General features: G+C 33.1%; 2 protein-coding genes across 2 annotated transcripts; both read left to right on the forward strand.

Annotated features, from left to right (window-relative positions):
• Positions 1-1171: 1171 nt before the first annotated feature.
• On the forward strand, positions 1172-2137 carry LOC144376746 (olfactory receptor 10AG1-like). The gene has a single exon (XM_078045025.1). It carries the CDS (start codon positions 1172-1174, stop codon positions 2135-2137), a length of 966 nt encoding a protein of 321 aa, XP_077901151.1.
• Positions 2138-16635: 14498 nt separating this feature from the next.
• LOC101956434 (olfactory receptor 10AG1) lies at positions 16636-17580 on the forward strand. The gene has a single exon (XM_005342179.2). It carries the CDS (start codon positions 16636-16638, stop codon positions 17578-17580), a length of 945 nt encoding a protein of 314 aa, XP_005342236.2.
• The last annotated feature ends 703 nt before the right edge of the window (positions 17581-18283 follow it).

Below are 18283 nucleotides of genomic sequence, written 5' to 3' on the forward strand. Positions count from 1 at the left end.
CACTTCCACCACATACATACATATGGTCACATACCTCACAGGCCACCTTGGTTTCCCTCAGTACATTCTTAATTAATTCTATCTGGATCCATGTTCCCATATTAAGGAAAATCCTCTAATATGTCCCACTTCATATCCTATGGATGGATACATTTTTCCATTTGTCAATAAAATATTCTCCATTTTTCAACTTTCTATAATTATGAATTATGTAATAAAGGCATTTATGTTAAAATTAAGTGATGGGAAGATATGAAGAGTTTAAATAGCCACAAAAATGTGCTCTCTATTTCAAAAAGCTAGAATAAAGGATCATGAAAATTTCACCATTAGGAAATAATGTTTGGGGAAATAAATATGTACCATGATTTAAATATTATGCAATGTATTCAAGTGTCAAAACATAATGTGGTGTCCCATTGATATGTACCATTTGTGCTTTTGAGGTGAGTAAATGGGAAGGGAGGGGCTACAAGAGTAGGAAGAAAGTAGAATGAATCAGATGTTATTATCTCATGTGCATATATGATTGCACAACCAGTGTAACTCTACATAATGTACAACCAGAATAATGAGAATTAATATGCCATTTATGTATGATATCAAAATGCATTACTACTGTCACCTATAAGTAATTAGAACAAATAAAAAACTTTTTTAAAATGAGAGCTGGGGGCTTAACACAATTAATCTGGGCTTGAGACCAAGCACCACTAAAAAAATAAATAAATGAAATTTTCAAAAGTGTGAGAGAAGATAATCTATGAAACAGTGTTATTCAAAGTGCTTCAGAAATTTCAGAGACACCCAAGAATAGGATTTTCAAAAAGTTGAATTAATTAAACCTAATTAGATGTAATTAATTAAACCTGACATGTCATAGCAGAGCTGTGGATTTATCTTCAGAAGTTGCCAAATGTCCAGGTGCCTATGAATAATTTGGATTATGCTAGGCTTTGACAGGAGATACCATGGGATTATTCTGAAGAATCTTAGGGAAATGTGTGAGTGACCATGTATAGGATCCAATGTTAAAAAAAAAAAAGGTGGAATGTGTAAGGAATGTCATATTTTTACAGTGCAACGAATTGCAGTGGTCTTCAGCATTGATGTGGATGAACAGATTCATTTAGATAGCCCAGACCTGTCCCTGAAGGTCTCTGAGAAACACATGATCAGATTTTGCTTTCCACATATGAAACACCAGGGGAAACTCCGAGAAGGAAACCTAACTGCATGGAAGGAATTTGTCCTTTTGGGGTTTGCTGATGTGCCCCAGCTCCAGTGGTTTCTGTTTGGACTGTTCTTGGTCATCTACATGATCATCCTGCTGGGCAATGGAATCATTTTGGTAATAACAAAAGTAGAGCCTGCTCTCCAGACCCCCATGTATTTTTTCCTTGGCAATTTTTCCTTTTTGGAGATCTGCTATGTTTCAGTTACTCTCCCCAGAATGCTCGTGAATCTTGGGACCCAGAGAAGGACCATCTCTTTGGTTGCCTGTGCTACACAAATGTGCTTCATTCTTGTACTGGGGGCTGCAGAATGCTTCCTTCTGGCAGTGATGGCCTATGACCGCTATGTGGCCATTTGTAACCCTCTGCAGTATCCTCTGGTCATGAACCACAAAGTCTGTATCCAGCTGGTGGTTGCCTCCTGGATCAGTGGAATTCCTGTGCAGGTAGGGCTGACCTTCCAGGTTTTCTCTCTATCATTTTGCACTTCCAATGTAATTAACCACTTCTTCTGTGACATCCCCCCAATACTTAAGCTGGCCTGTGGGGAAATCTTCACCAAAGAACTGATGGTCTACGGGGCTGCTCTGCTTTTTGTCTCGGCCCCGTTTCTGTTAATACTCATCTCCTATATCAAAATCATCTCCACAGTCCTTAAATTGCCATCAGCCACAAGAAGAGCCAAAGCCTTCTCCACCTGCTCATCTCATCTTACAGTGGTGGTATTATTCTTTGGATCAGCTATTATTACATATTTAAGACCTGAGGCTAGTCATTCAGCAGAAACTGACAAAGTACTTTCTCTTTTCTATACTATTGTGACTCCCATGTTCAACCCCATGATATATAGCCTAAGGAATAAGGATGTTATAATGGCATTGAGAAAACTATTAGGAAAATAATTGAATCAATGCAATTTGTATTTGTAGGATTTATTTATTTTTCCTGTATCCAGTGGTATGTTTCTTTAGCTCTGTGACTTATGTTTCTCTTGAATAACTATTTTCAAATTAAATTTTATTTCTGATGTAGACAGTTTCTTCTATTTTAAGCTCTATACGTGATATATGTGCCACAAAATTCCAAATCATTTTATTGATATTTATATTTGTGTGTGCAACACTTACTAGCTACACACTACTGATAGCAATAATTTTAATTGAATTTGTAATATTACAGTCTCTGTTGTATCACTTATTATACCATTGACATCAATAGATTTGTGACAGGCTATTTAAAAAAAAAAGGTAGAAAATGGACATTAACTGAAGAACACAAGCACTGACACACACACATACACATGTATTTTGACCTAAATAATGACTATTCAGAGAAAACTTTAGAGAAAAAATGTGTAGTTTCATAAATGATGTTGGGGAATATTATGCCTGGCTTATTTACCTTTAAAAGTTAATATTCCTATATGGTTTTTGGATCATAGTATAATAAATATTATTAAAATGTACACAAGTATAATGGAGAACTGGAAAAAATTTGTGAATAACTGACAAGTTTTATATTGAATATCAACAAGTTATTTTTCAAAGTAAAAATTTTCTTGGGGAGATAAAAGCTATAGTAGAATTAGGGAAGAGGATATAATATTTTCTAAAATCATGTATTTGAATTGACTCACAAATATATCACACATACTTTTACACTGTAGTCACTGAAAATGATGAATTAAAATGTAATTGATGTTCAATGTAGCTATATCAGAATAATTTTTTTATTTTTTAATTGATTTTTTAAAATAAATGACAATGGAATGCATTACATTGAGTTTATTACCTTGATTATTTATATAAAAAATAAAAGCAAGTGGTAAATTATATGCATTGTGAATAAGAAAAATCTAAACAGTTTCTTGTTCTATTATCTTATTCCTATTGATGTAGTTAAACATTATTGTTATTATATACAAAGATAACATTTCTGAGAAATCTGATCTGTCACCAGATTTATGATTAAATAAGAATTTTGTAATGTTTGTAACTGCTCTTAAGAATTATTCTTTAGTGAAAAATGTCTGTCTTTATCACATTTACATGGAGATACCTAATACAAAGTAGAGACAAAATGTGGTACTACTTTCTGACTAGTAGAAGATATCAGAATGTGTTAACAAGTCAAATGACAAGCCCCAAAAATCTACCCTAGCTGAGATCAAAGAAAAGCATAAATAAATCACCAATAATTTTACATAAAGCCTCAATAAGAAGTTATTAAATCAAACATAAATATGGGTAATAGAAGAATGGCAAAAGAAAGAAAAATACATAGTAAGTCTAATTCCAGGAAAATAATTTACAGGCAGAAATTGGAAAATCACAAGCTACTGCATTTATAATGATTTGAGAAAGAAATTGAGTCCTTTTTTTTTCTCACTCTCCCTCCTGTGAAATATAGAAAAAAATATTGTTTGAGAGAAAACAGTTTTGGAAGAAACAATCTCTATCTTAGTAAGAACACAGTGTTTCTCTTTTTGCGATGAAACAGGTCCAGTGTAATTAGTCTGCCACTAGGGTGTTGGAGCACATCCCAGAAAATGATGGCATACCTGGAATTTCAAATTAATCACTTCTCCTGACAGATTAGATATTTATCAGTGACTCTAATCTGATTGATGATGTTAACTGAAGTGCAGGCTGCTGTGTCCATGCATAGCCTCTTCCTATGTCTGAGTGGTCTCTTGGCACAGCAGCCCATTGGATAATGCTAATGATAACTGGGGAAAGAGGCTGAGAAGAAACCACAGAAGAGGTTTCCTTACCCATTTGATTACCCAAAACTTCCTCAGCTGAGTTCAACCTTTGATAAACATTCACATTGATCACAACTATCTTTACTTTTTTGAGTCATTTGGAGAAGTCTATTTATGTATCTATTCTGAAGACCTCTTAATGATAAAATTTTTAAATTTTACTTCTTCCAAATTCCTCGTTGTTCCCTCAAACCATTAACTTTAACCAATGGATAGGTACCCAATAAGATATCTGGCCATTTTCCTTCAGAACTAAACGAACAACCAGAAATTCTGCTCCGAGTTATGCCCCCTGGGGACATATCTCTGCACCAGTATCCTTCAGAGATGTCCCAGGAAGTGGCTACACTGTTGCATAGGTCAGTTTGGGGAGGGTTTCAAAATGTCACACAGAAACAGGTAAACTAGGCCTACTTTTTAGTTTGTTAAGTCAGCTTTCATGAGGTCATTAATACAGAATTAGGGAGAAAAAAATGTAGAAGGAAAAAGGACCCTGAGAATTTGGATTTTTTTCTCAAGTAAATTACTTGTGTCAACTGGACCTGTTGAAGTCATTATACACCACTTCCATATGATACTTAGTGACCAGCCTTTTAGATTAAAAAAATAATGTTCAATTTTTCTGCTAGTTAGGTATATTATACAATTTATCTATTTCATCTTGAGAAAGGATGACATTTTGTGGATTTTAAGGAATTATTTTTATCTAATTGGCATATTTTTAGTTTGAAAGTTATTAGGAATATTTTTATTAGTATTTTAATAATGTCTATGAGTTTCGATTTAAAATTTCCTTCTGATCCTCATATCTACATTTGTGATTTGCCTTGTTTTAACTTTCTCAATCATAATATACATTCATATATATTACTGTACGTCATAAAAACCCTACTTATATATTTTTTTGTTTTGATTATCTTTCTTTCTCTATGTTTCCACATGTATGTATGTTAAAAAATATGTAGAATAAAGAACAACAGATTAAAGGAAGCCTAATACATAAAGGAGGAGGTGAGGGAAAGAGGAGGCACTAGGAACTCAAATGGATGGAATTAAATTGATGCTAGTATGAGTATATCAAAATAAACCCAACTGTTATGTATTACTATAATTCAGTAATAAAAGCATTAAAATTGTTGAAATTCAAAAGTGAATGTGAGAAGAAAAATACAATCATTAGTGAAGCCCTCTTGTATTTGTCTTTTTTTGTGTAGAGATTTATTGATTTTTAATTCGATTGCTCATTAGAAGTTTATGTAAATATTTGATTTCATATTATTGCCCATCATTTTGGATGTGATGTTATTCTAGAAGTTGATTTGTTTGGCTAATTGTTTTCTATAAAATTGTTCATATTACCTTTTACAGTAATTTTAATACTTTCAAAATCAGTTCTAATATATACAAAATCATAGATTTAGATTGCTGTTTTAAAAACTACTTGAAGTATTTTAAGGGGAAATAAAAAATATTCAAATGCCATGCTTTATAATCACTGGTATAATTAGCTTCACAAAGACTCTCACTTTTTTTTAATAATTTTGACTTGATCTATGATATCACTTCCTGTCAACTCAAAGACTTTATTTCATATTCCTCATAGCACAGGACTCCTAGCAGCAACCTACTATTTTCAATGTTATTCATTTTGTTTCTTTGTACAGGTCATACTTTCTTGTTTCATTACATATCTTATAAAGTCTGGCTAACACTGAAAAATTGATTTAACATATTTCAGCAACTCCAGACTTTAGTACCATTTAGAAATGGGTGTTGTTGTTATTTGTTTGTTTGTTTAGTCTCTTGCCTGGGCTAATTTTGTGAAATCAACTTATGTTGTGAAACTACTGATAAAATCTGGTTGTTGTTGTTGTTATTGTTATTATTATTATTATTCCAGTGCCTTAATTCCTAAGTATTTCTCATTGGTAAGTATAGCTTAGTGACCAGCCAATGATATTTATTGTATATTTTAATAGCCCTGCCAAGAAGACTTCCAACAACATTTATTTATAAATGAATTTGTGGCCGGCTTGGAAACTTGGAAAATGTATTAAAATTTCAGAAACTTTGCAAGTTTTTGATGGATTATACTCCCTGCATTTACATGGTCACATTCACTGGGATCCCTCTTGGGATAGCCATGAGTGTATATGTGGCCTTTCACTTGCACCAAGTCATTCAAATCACTACGATAATTAGGATTTCAATAGTACCCATTTTATTTTCTCATTCTCCGGAAACTCCTGTTAAATTGTTGGCTAATCTGTACCGAAGTCTATGTACACCCCATCAGAGCTATAATTTTGGCCCAACCCCCGACAATGACTTGCTACTTAAGTTGACATCATTTGTAATAATTCTGGAAATTTCTTTCCAATATGCTGCTTGAAGTCACAGGATCATCCTTCTGAAAAGATTTGAGAGCTGCTAACCTATCTGGCACACAGTGTCCAGGTAGATCTTCCATTCCATGTAACTGAAAGTGGTAATGGAAACTGTCTCATACAAAACACAGTGAATTTTTACTACTCTTATTTAGTTTGGTTTAATTTTCATAAGCATTTTATTATTGAAACTTAGTTGTTTGAGAAGGATGCAAAGAATTTTCTTGAAAAAATTGAACTTCTATGCAGAAAACTCTAAAACTAAAATTCTTGTCTTAAGAAATTATTGACTCCTTATTATTTACTTAGCTATATAGAATGTTAAAAATTCATAGTGGTTGGAAGAAAATGTTTCATAAAATATGCATGACCCTGTATAGGCATGTATCAATGTTTCCAAAAGCACAAACCTTAAAGGAAAATTTTATGAATCATACTTCATTGATATTAAATATTTTGTTCACTGTCAACATTGTCAGGAAAATAAAAATATAGACTACAGACTCAGGAAAATATTGGCAAAGCACATATCTCTCAAAGGAAATATACATAAAATACATGAAGATCTGTGTAACTGAACAGTGTGAGAAAGACATAGCCTAATTAAACAATGTACAAGAGTCAAGTGAAATTTATGACAAAAATTAATACTGCATTTTAAAAATTCTGATTTGTTATATATGACAGCAGAATTCATTACAATTTATATCATACATATAGAGGGCAATTTTGCATATGTCTGGTTGTACACAAAGAGAGTCACACCATTCGTTTCTTCATACATGTACTGAGAGTAATGATGTCATCTCATTCTACTGTCTCTTCTACCCCCATGCTCCTTCCCTTCACCTCCCTCTCCTTTGCTCTATCTAGACTTCCACTAATCCTCACATGACCACCCCCTAAACCCATTCTAAATCAACATCATTATATCAGAGAAAACATTTGGCATTTGCTTTTGTGGGACTGGCTAAATTCACTCAGCATTATATTCTCCAATTCCATCCATTTATGTACAAGTGCCATGATTTTTTTTCTATTTTAATGCTGAATAATATTCCATTTTGTATATATACCACCTTTTCTTTATCCATTTATCTACTGAAGGGCATCTTGGATGCTTCCACAGTATAGCTATTGTGAATTGGGCTGCTGTAAAGATTGATGTGGCTGTGTCCCTGTAGTACTGTTTTTAAGTCCTTTGGGTATAGACCAAGGAGTGGGATAGCTGGGTCAAATGGTGGCTTCATTCCCAGTTTTCCAAGGAATCTCCATACTGTTTTCCATATTGACTGCAACACTTTTGCAATCCCACCAGCCATGTATGAATGTGCCTTTTTCCCCACATACTCGGCCACAGTTTTTGTTGTTTGTATTCTTAATTCTGACTGGAATGAGATAAGATCTTAGAGAAGTTTTGATTTGTATTTATCTAATTGCTAGATATGTTGAACTTTTTTTCATATATTTATTTATTGATTGTATACCACCTTCTGAGAAGTGTCTGTTCAGTTCCTTGACCCATTTATTACTTGGGTTATTTATTTATTTATTTATTTATTTATTTATTTATTTATTTATTTATTTATTTAGTGTTAAGATGTTTGAATTCTTTATATATCCAAGAAATTAGTGCTCAATCTGGTGTAATAAAAATTTGTTCCCAAAATGTCGGCTTTAAATGTACCTCACTGATTGTTTCTTTTGCTGAGAAGAAGCTATTCATTTTGAATCCATCCCATTTATTGATTCTTTATTTTAACTCTTGCACTATAGGAGTCTTATTAAAGAAGACAGAACCTAATTCCACATGATGGAGATTTGAGCCTACTTTTTCTTCTAATAGTCAGAGTGTTTCTGGTTTAATTCGAAAGTTCTTGATCCACTTTGAATTGAGTTTTGTGCATGGTGAGAGATAGGGGATTAATTTCATTTTGTTGCATATGGATTTCCAGTTTTCCCAGCACCATTTGTTGAAGAGGTTATCTTTTCTTCGATGTATGTTTTTGGCTATTTTATCTAATGTAACTGTAGCTATGTAGGTTTGTCTCTGTGTCCTGTAATCTATACCACTGATCTACAAGTATATTTTGGTGCCAATACCATGCTGTTTTTTGTTACTATTGCTCTGTAGTATAGCTTAAAGTCTGGTATACTGATGCCACTTGCTTCACTCTTCCTGTTTAAGATTGCTTTACTATTCTGGGTAAGAGTATTTTTTTCAGATGAATTTCATGACTGCTTTTTCTAATTCTATGAGGAATATCATGGGGGTTTTGATTGGAATTGCATTAAATCTATTTCATGCTTTTACTAGTATGATCATTTTGACAATATTAATTCTGCCTATCTAAGATCAAGGGAGAACTTTCCATTTCTAAGGACTTCTTTTATTTCATTAGCATTCTATAGTTTATATTATAGAGGTCTTTCACCTTTTTCATTGTTGATTCCAAGTATTTTATTTTTTTAAGCTATCATAAATGGGGTAGTTTTCCTTGTTTACCTTTCAGAAGATCTGTCACTGATATACAGATATGCCTTTGATATATGTGTGTTGATTTTATATCCAGCTACTTTGATGAATTAATTTGTTAGTTCTAGAAGTTTTCTGGTGAAAATTTTGGGTCTTCTGGATGTAGAATGATATCACCAGCAAATAGGGCAAATTTGAGTTCTTCTTTTCTTATCCATATCCCTTTCATTTCTGTCATCTTTTAGTTGTTCTGGCTAGTGTTTCAAGAACTATGTTAAATAGAAGTGGTGAAAGAGGGCATCCCTGCCTTGTTCCAATTTTTAGAGGTAATGTTTTTAATTTTTCTCCATTTAAAATGATGTTGGCCTGTAGTTTAGTATAGATAGCTGTCACAGTGTTGGGATACGTTCCTGTTATCCCGAGTTATTCTAGTTTTTTGAACTTGAAGAGGTGCTGTATTTTGTTGAAAGTTTTTTCTTCATTTTTGAGATGATTCTTATCTTTAAGTCTATTAATGTGATGAATTACATTTATTGATTTACATAAGTTGAACCAACCTTTCACTTCTGGCATGAACCCCACTTGATCTTGCTGCACTCTCTTTTTTATATATTTCTGTATTCCATTTGCCAGAATGTTATTGAGAATTTTTGATTGTATGTTCATTAGAGATAATGATCTCAAGTTTAATTCCTTTGATGTGTCATTGCCTGGTTTGGGAATCAGGGTAATACAGGCCTCATAGAATTACTTTAGAAGTGTTTCCTCTTTTTCTATTTCACAAAATAATTTGAGCAGTATTGTTATTAGTTATTTATAGATCATGTAGAATTCAGCTGTGTATCCATCCCATTCTGGGAATCTCTTTGTTAATAGGCTTCTGATGGTGTCTTCTATTTCATCACTTGGAATTCATCTACTTAAATTGTGTGTATCATCCTGGCTCAATTTGGACAAATTATATGACTCTAGAAATTTGTCGAAGCCTTCAATATTTTATGTTTTATTGGAGTACAGGTTTTCAAAATAATTTCTAATTATCTTCTGTATTTCTGTAGTGTCTGTTGTGATAATAAATTTTTCATCACATATTTTAGTAATTTGAGTATTCTCTCTTTTTCTCTTCATTAACATGACTAAGGGTTTGTTTTATTTATTTTTTAAAGAACCAACGTTTTGTTTTGTCAAATTTTTCAATTCTTTCTTTTGTTATAACTTCATTGATTTCAGTTATTTTTCTTTTTCTGCTGCTGATTTTGGTGTTGATTTGCCCTTTTTAAAAAGGCTTTGAGATATAATGTTAAGTCATTTATTTGTTGACTTTTTCTTTTTTTAAGGAAGGAAATTCATGCAATGCCTTCATAGTGTCCCAGAGATTTTGATATGTTGTAGCAGTGTTCTCATTTACCTCTAAAATTTCTTAAACCTCCTCCTTGATGTCTTTTACAACACATTGTTCAACCAGTAGCATATTACTTAGTCTTCAGATGTTAGAGTAGCTTTTATTTCTTATTTTATCATTGATTTCTAACTGCATTCCATTATGATTTAATAAAATGAAGGGTAGTATCTCCACTTTTTTATACTTGCTAAGAGTTGCTTTCTGGCATAATATATAGTCTATTTTAGAGAAGGATTCATGTGCTGCTGATAAGAAAGTATATTCATTCATTAAAGGTTAAAATATTCTATATATGTCAGTTAAGTCAAAGTCATTGATTGTATTTTTGAGTTCTATAGTTTCCTTGTTCAGCTTTTGTTTGGAATATATATCCAGTGGTAAAAGAGGTGTGTGAAAGTCACCCAGAATTATTTTGTTGTGGTCTGTTTGACTCTTAAACTTGAGAAGAGTTTGTTTGATGAATGTAGAAGCTCCATTGTTTGGAGCCTATTTATTTATAGTTTTTATGTCTTGTTAGTGTATGGTTGCCTTGAAAAATTTAAAGTGTTCTTCTTTATCTCTTTTGAGTAACTTTAGCTTGATGTCTACTTTATTTGATATGAAGATAGAAACCCCTGATTGTCTCTGTAGTCCATGTGAGTAGTATGATTTCTCTGAACCTTTACCTTTAGTCTGTGGATGTCTTTTCCTATGAGATGAATCTCTTGGAGGCAGCATATTTTTGAGTCCTTTTTAATCCAATCTGCTAGTCTATGTCTTTTGACAGGTGAGTTTAAGCCACTAACATTCAGAATTATTATTGAGACATGATTTGAATTCCTAGCCATTTTGTTTATTTTTTGATATTTCAATTGACTTTATTTCTCCTCTGTTTAGTTTTTTCTTTAGTATAATACCTCTCTCTGCTGATTTTCACCATTGTTTTTAATTTCCTCTTCATGGAATATTTTACCAAGGATTTTTGTAGTGTAGGCTTTCTAGTTGTAATTTTTTTAACTTTTGTTTATCATGAAATGTTTTTATTTCATCATCAAATATAATGCTTAACTTGGCTGGATATAAAATTTTTGTTTGGCATCCATTTTCTTTCAGAGCTTGGTATATGTTGTTCCATGATCTCCTTGCTTTGAGTGTCTGGGTTGAAATATCTGCTGAGATAAAAATTTGTCTTCCCCTATATGTAATCTGATTCATCTCTCTTGCAGTCATTAAGATTCCATGCTTTCATTATAATGTGCCTTTGTGTAGAGCAATTGTAATTTTGTACAGTTGGTGTCCTATAAGCCTTTTCTATTTGATTTTCCGATTCATTTCATGTTTGGGAAATTTACTGATACTACCTCATTGAAAAGATTGTATATTCCTTTGGTTTGAAACTCTGTGCCTTTTTCTATCCCAATAACTCTTAGATTTGGTCTTTTGATGCTAGACCATAATTCTTGAATATTCTTTTTATAGTTTCTAACTTTCTTCACTGTATGTTCAATATCTGCCAGATTGTATACATTGTCTTCATTATCTGACCTTCTTTCTTCCAAGTGATCTAGTCTGTTGGTGATGCTTTCTAATGTGTTTTTTATTTGGTTTATTTTTTTCTTCACTTCAAGGATTTCTGAATTTTTTAAAAAAGAATTTCTTTTTCTTGAAGTAATCTTTTGTTACCTGCATTTGCTCTTTTATCTCTTTGTTGGAGTGATCATTTTGTGCCTGTATTTGATCATATAGGTCATTCTTTAGTTCACTGATAATTTTGTAAACATTCTGAACTCCTTTTCTGACATTTCATCAAATGCATTCTCCATTGTTTCTGTTTTTGTAGTATTCTGGTTTGTTAAGGGCAATTTCCTACCTTGTTTTTTTCATGTTGTCTATGTGTCTTTCTTTCTTGCATTATGGATCTGAGATATTACAGTTTCTACCCTATAACGTTGTAGTATCCACACAGATTATATGCATCTCATCTTGATATTGGGCTTCCAGGCTCTGCTGGTGTCCCACAATGTCTGCTAACTAAAGGTGATTGTGGTAATAGTGCGGGTAACTCCAGATAGCAGTGCAGGTGCCTCAAGATGAATGCAGTCTCTCTGAGACGGGGCTGAAAGGGTGAGCCTTACATTGGCTTTGGTATGTCTGCTCCAAGATATAGCTGCTTCTAGGCCCTGTCTGTTGTGGCAAGGTAGAGGCTAGTGCATGGGGAAGGCGATGGCAATGGCTGCAGTGTCCCAAGATGGAAGTCATTTAGGCCTGGACTCCCAGGTGGAAGGGGGTTGGCAGACTCGAACCTACCCTGGGCCCGGACTCCCAAGCAGATCATCAGTGGAGGTGGATCTGCATGTAAATTTTAATGTTAAATTTAAATTAATCACAAATATTGTCACTCAAAAATATGTAGGTACATATATAACCCTTCAATAGTTACAGCTTTCAACATCTGGAAATGAGGAAGACATATGTTCTAAAGTATATTTTCCATTTATGTATTCATTATTCCTTATGTTTATATACATATATTCCAAGTTCCTATGACTTCATCTTATATCGTCTCCCTTGAACCTGTGAGTGTGTCTAAGTGTGCTTGTGTGGATGATTGGGCAAGTTATAGATACTTATCTTATTAATTAACAATCAATTTGAGGAGCTCATTGAGTCAATAATCAAGCAATAACGCCTTAAAATTCTAGAGTTTGGCAATTGAGGGCAACTAATGATAAAATAGTAGATCATACTTGGTTACCTGGCAATCTTACTAGAAGTTACATTTTACAGCCTCTTTTCCAGGTTGTTGTAGTCCTGTCACTAAATTTTACATTGGGGATTACTTCTGGAAAGTCTGCATGACTTTTCCAGTTTGTGCACCTGAAAAGATAAAGTGAATACTAGTCTTAATTCCCCTTCTCCTTCTTTCTTTGTGTGGGGGATTATGAGGTCTAATGATTTATAGGAGGCAGACTTGTGTTAACGATGACAGGAATGTCTAAAGAATATTGAACCTCTTAAAAACTTTTTTTTTTCTGGTAGTTTTATGCTTGCAAGGCAAGCACTCTCTCTACCAACAGAGCTATATCGCCAGCCCTCTTGAAAACATTTACTGGCACATAAAATTCTTTCTAATTGAAGACACTGACCATTTGCAGTTTTGATAAAATATTTTTGTTTGAATCATAACTAGTAGTTTTTAACTGTAGATTTTCTAATGTTTATATTTATTAATAAGCACAAAAAGGAAGAGAAACTGAGAATATAAGGGGTGTTATAACTAGGCATGTTGTAATGTGTTATATTAAACTCCTTGAATATCATGAAAAGTTTTCCTCAATTAGGAAGTTACCTGGGAAAAGACTTATCCCCAGGGCAGGCACTATTTCCTACTTAGGAGCACGGCTTTTTTTTTTTTTCCTGGGATATAATATATATAAACAATGCTTACCCTTTGATACAAATGCAGGTAAATTTCTAAAATATAAAAAGGACACACTTGTTTATTATTTTGGTCTTTTGCCATCATTAAAGGTAAGCATTATGTCTAACCCAATCCTAAAATAGATAAGCATGGAGTACTTTGAAAAATATAGCATGTATTTTCATGTCTACTTTTAAGAACATGAGCAATTAGAAATATTTAAAATTTTAAAGGAATCATTTGTTTTTGCTTACTTTTTCAATTCCAAGATGCTCTTTCAGATAACATTTGTATTGTTATTATTTTTGCCATTTTTAGGTGAACTGAAAGCAAAAAGAAAAATTCTTTGCAATAAAAAGAGGCAGCCTCAAAGTATTTTTATCATCTTCTTATGTGCTAATATTTGCTAAATAATTATATGATAAGCACTATTTTACATCAACAAGACCTGGACTTCTTATCTGTTTCAAACCAAATTATATATATAGGTGAGCAAAATATTCAATACAGAGTATTAAAATGGCTCTGCATTCTACTACTAAAAAAGTTTCCTGTTTTAAGGGTCAAATCCATGATAAATGAATCTAAAACTGCTAGAGAAATATTAACATTTTTGTATAGTTTTATTTTCAGAATCCAAGGGTACCCAACCACTTAGCTTCATACCCAGGGCTTTACTCCTTTTTATTTTGAGAAAAGTGTTCCTAATTTTCCCAGGCTGATCTCAAAATTTTCCTCCTCCTGCTTCAGCCCTCTGAGTAGCAGGGATTATAATATTCTTTCCTTTGTATACAGTTGGACCCAGAGAATTACATTAAATACTCATAAAATTGTTGGTTCATTTTATTAATGGAAATTTAAGTCTCTCTCACCTAGGAAAAAAAAGAAAAAAAAAGGAAAATAAAGTTTACATTTCAGTAGGTATAGATAGAGCACAAGTTGTGTTCAGAGTACTTTTTTTTCCTTATTAAATTTTGAAAACTTGGTTGTAATTTGCTTTATAAAAGTACCCTCCTTCTTGAACAGAGGGAAATGAGAGCAAAAGGAGATTACAATGTGCAAAAAGAATAAAAAATTCGAGATCTAGTATAGCAAAAAGATAGAAGAAGGTGGCAATTTCTAAAAGTTAAGGTTAGAAAATCAAATGTGGGCTCAAATATATCATAGTCCCCAGTAAATTGTTGATTCAATCAATGGTTTTTATAAGTGTCAATTTATTGAGTTCTCAGGCTAATTAAATACAAGAATAACTGCTTAAAATTTTTTTATGTTGAAAAATTAAATACTTTGTGTAAGAGTTTCACATCCTTATTATCGCAGTAAAACCACTTTGAGTCTCAGTTACACAATTTTACTTTGGAATATCAGATTTTCATTCAGAGTAATTTTATAATTATTGAAGAAGTTTGAAGCCTTTAGGATTTCAATATTTTGTAGAATATTGTAGATGTAGCAAGAAATTCTTATGTAACTTTGCCATGTTCAATTATGAACTCCACAGGATGCCCAAGTTCAGCATGAACTGTTGATCTTTCCCCATTTGCAACTATTTTAGAAGCTCAAATCTTGACAACTGTGCAAACATAACAATCTTATAATAAGATTAGAGGTATTCATCATTATTGCATATACTCTCTTTGCATTTAAATTATTTATTACTCATATGGAAATTACTTAGCAAGTAATGAGATGATAGACTTTTTCTGAAAGAGTTAATGAGATATAATAATTCACACATAACCACAAAACACACAAACGCATGTACAAACACACACACACACGCACACACATACACAAGGCATGCATAGAAACTCAGAAATTCAGGAACATGTACTTAAGTCTTAGGCATAACTTCAATTATTTGACTCATTTTAATTTATCCAAAAATTCAGCCAATGAAAAATGTTTGGAAAACTATACTGTACCACATATAAAATAGTGTTTATAATATCAAATATGATACATTTCATAGGTCTAGAAATAAAAGGAATTCATTCATAATGTAAATAAATAATAGCATACAAACACGCTCATATATGAAACCACACATAAAGCAAGGGGATAGACTGAATGAAGCAAATGAACTTAGTAGAATAGCAGTCATTCCTGAGGATGTGAGTGATCTAGGAAAATGTCCAGGAGAAGAGATGTACTAGATGTCTTTTTTATGCATAGATCTGCATTCAGAATAAAGAGGTGCATGGTCTATTTAGGATGTGTTTCCTGACTGAAGATGTAAATGAGATTGCTTCTTGATTATTGAACTTCCTTCTATAGGAAAATCGTGTTAATTGTCCCTAATCCTTCTTGAGATCATCAGTATCCTTCAGAATGTCAATTGTACTAGAAAATCTGAACAAAATCTGTGTCTGATTTCATAAACTTACAGTTAAATGAATACACATTTTAAAGATTAAATAGTATTGCATTATATTTCATGGACAGTTAATCATTATTTTTAATGTATTTTACAGAATACAAAAGCTAAAATGATCTTAGGAAATATACAAAAATCAATTTCCAAGATTAAATACACTCTTCCCTAAATTTATTAGAAATGTCTTAAAGAAAATATTCTCATAAATTTAAGATAATTTTGAATTGTTCATTGTACACTAAAGAATGTTGGGAGAGCAGAAAATATAAAGTAAATGAGTAGAATTTTTGCTCCACTTGAACCTAGACTCAGATTTTTTGAGTATTCAAATGAAAATTAAAATGACACGCCCATCACAGAAACAGAAAAAATCTGTAATAACCTTCAGCAGAACAAAAATGCAACTTTCATGTAGATATACTTAGGAATAATTTTTAAAAAATATTTATGACAATTTCAGACCAAATAGAAGACATAGGTCTTTATCTTAAAGGTAACTGGGAAATTTGAAATCAGGCCATCTTCAGTGTACACATAAGAAAACAAAAGGAAAATGTAGTTAATTTTCTACTTTTGATTGACTCTTCCCCATAGATGAAGCATGAAGAGATAGTAGTAGAAGACAATGTCTCCACAGTGGTACGGTTTGTCTTGCTGGGATTTTCTGAATTTCCAAACATCCAAGGTTTCCTCTCTGGGGTGTTCTCCATCATTTACATGGTTGTCCTCATTGGGAACTTCCTCATAATCATAATAACCAGGCTGGACCCTGCACTGCACAAACCCATGTACTTCTTCTTGGGACATTTTTCTTCTCTGGAAATCTGTTATGTCTCAGTCACTCTCCCGAGGATTCTGGTCAGCCTTTGGACTCAGGATAGGAGCATCTCCCTACTGAGCTGTGCCACACAAATGTATTTCTTCCTAATGTTTGGAGCAACAGAATGTTTCCTCCTGGCTGTGATGTCTTATGACCGCTATGTGGCCATCTGTAACCCTCTGCACTATCCTCTAGTCATGAACCCAAAGAAGTGCCATCAACTGGCAGCTGGCTCCTGGCTTGGGGGAGTGCCAGTCCAGATAGGACAAACATGGCAGATATTCTCTCTGCATTTCTGTCATTCTAACCAAATCAACCACTTCTTCTGTGACATACCCCCCATTCTCAAGCTAGCCTGTGGGGACACTTCTGTGCATGAGGTGTCTGTCTACATAGTAGCTATGTTGTTTGTTGTAGTCCCTTTTATGTTGATACTTGCCTCTTATAGTAAAATTGGGCTCACAATTCTGAGGTTGCCAACAGCCCAAGGAAGGGCTAAGGCATTCTCCACTTGCTCCTCCCACCTGCTGGTTGTGGTTTTATTTTTTGGATCAGCTTCCATTACCTACCTTAGGCCCAAATCCAACCATTCTGCAGGAACTGACAAAGTACTCTCTCTTTTATACACCATAGTGACCCCTATGTTTAATCCCATGATATACAGCCTTAGGAATAGGGATGTGATTGCTGCTCTGAAAAGATTCATGCTTAAAACATAGTATCACATATTTTTGTATGAATGTTTGCATTGCTGATCTCAAAGTTATCAGAGAAATATTTCAGATTTTACATTTCCCCTTTGACATGCCATTCACTTCCATCTTAGCATCTATTTGTTTTACTTCAGAACACTAGCTTGAAATTTACTCAACCTGGATGTATCTTAGGCAAATCAATTTATTTTCAATATTACATATCTAAGGAAAAGTATTTTCTCCTCAGTGAAATTGCAGTGTACATATATATCCCTTGAAAAATCTGTTACCAGAATCCAGTACTATGACTTGTGACAGAAATAAACTGGCCCAATTTTTGTCTGAAAAAATTCTTATGTATTCATAGCTGTAGTTGTTAGTTTTCCCCTTTGATACTTAACACCTGGAGTTGACAATTGTGGTTGAATATTAAGTATTTATTGAGTGAGTGATCAAATGAGTGACAGTGTACTTGCATACTTCTGTTCCCTACCTCAAACTCCTGGCAAACTCTAGAGATTTTACAACATTGCTCAGCTCTGATAACACTTTAACTCACTGTGTGTCAGTATACAATCCATTCAGAGGCAATACCAAAAGATAATTTTATGAGCATTCAATTATCTTCATTTTCACTTTCTATACTAGTACATAAAATACAACATGCCTAACTGGTGAGTTATTTACTCACTTAAACATCTAAAGCCTTTGACTAATATGAACCCTT

Source organism: Ictidomys tridecemlineatus, chromosome 4 (assembly GCF_052094955.1).
Source record: "Ictidomys tridecemlineatus isolate mIctTri1 chromosome 4, mIctTri1.hap1, whole genome shotgun sequence".
In the NCBI taxonomy this organism is placed as follows: domain Eukaryota; kingdom Metazoa; phylum Chordata; class Mammalia; order Rodentia; family Sciuridae; genus Ictidomys; species Ictidomys tridecemlineatus.

What these genes read in the sequence shown, in the direction of transcription:
- LOC144376746 (XM_078045025.1), top strand. Translation starts at nt 1,172, where the DNA reads ATGATCAGATTTTGCTTTCCACATATGAAACACCAGGGGAAACTCCGA.
- LOC101956434 (XM_005342179.2), top strand. Translation starts at nt 16,636, where the DNA reads ATGAAGCATGAAGAGATAGTAGTAGAAGACAATGTCTCCACAGTGGTA.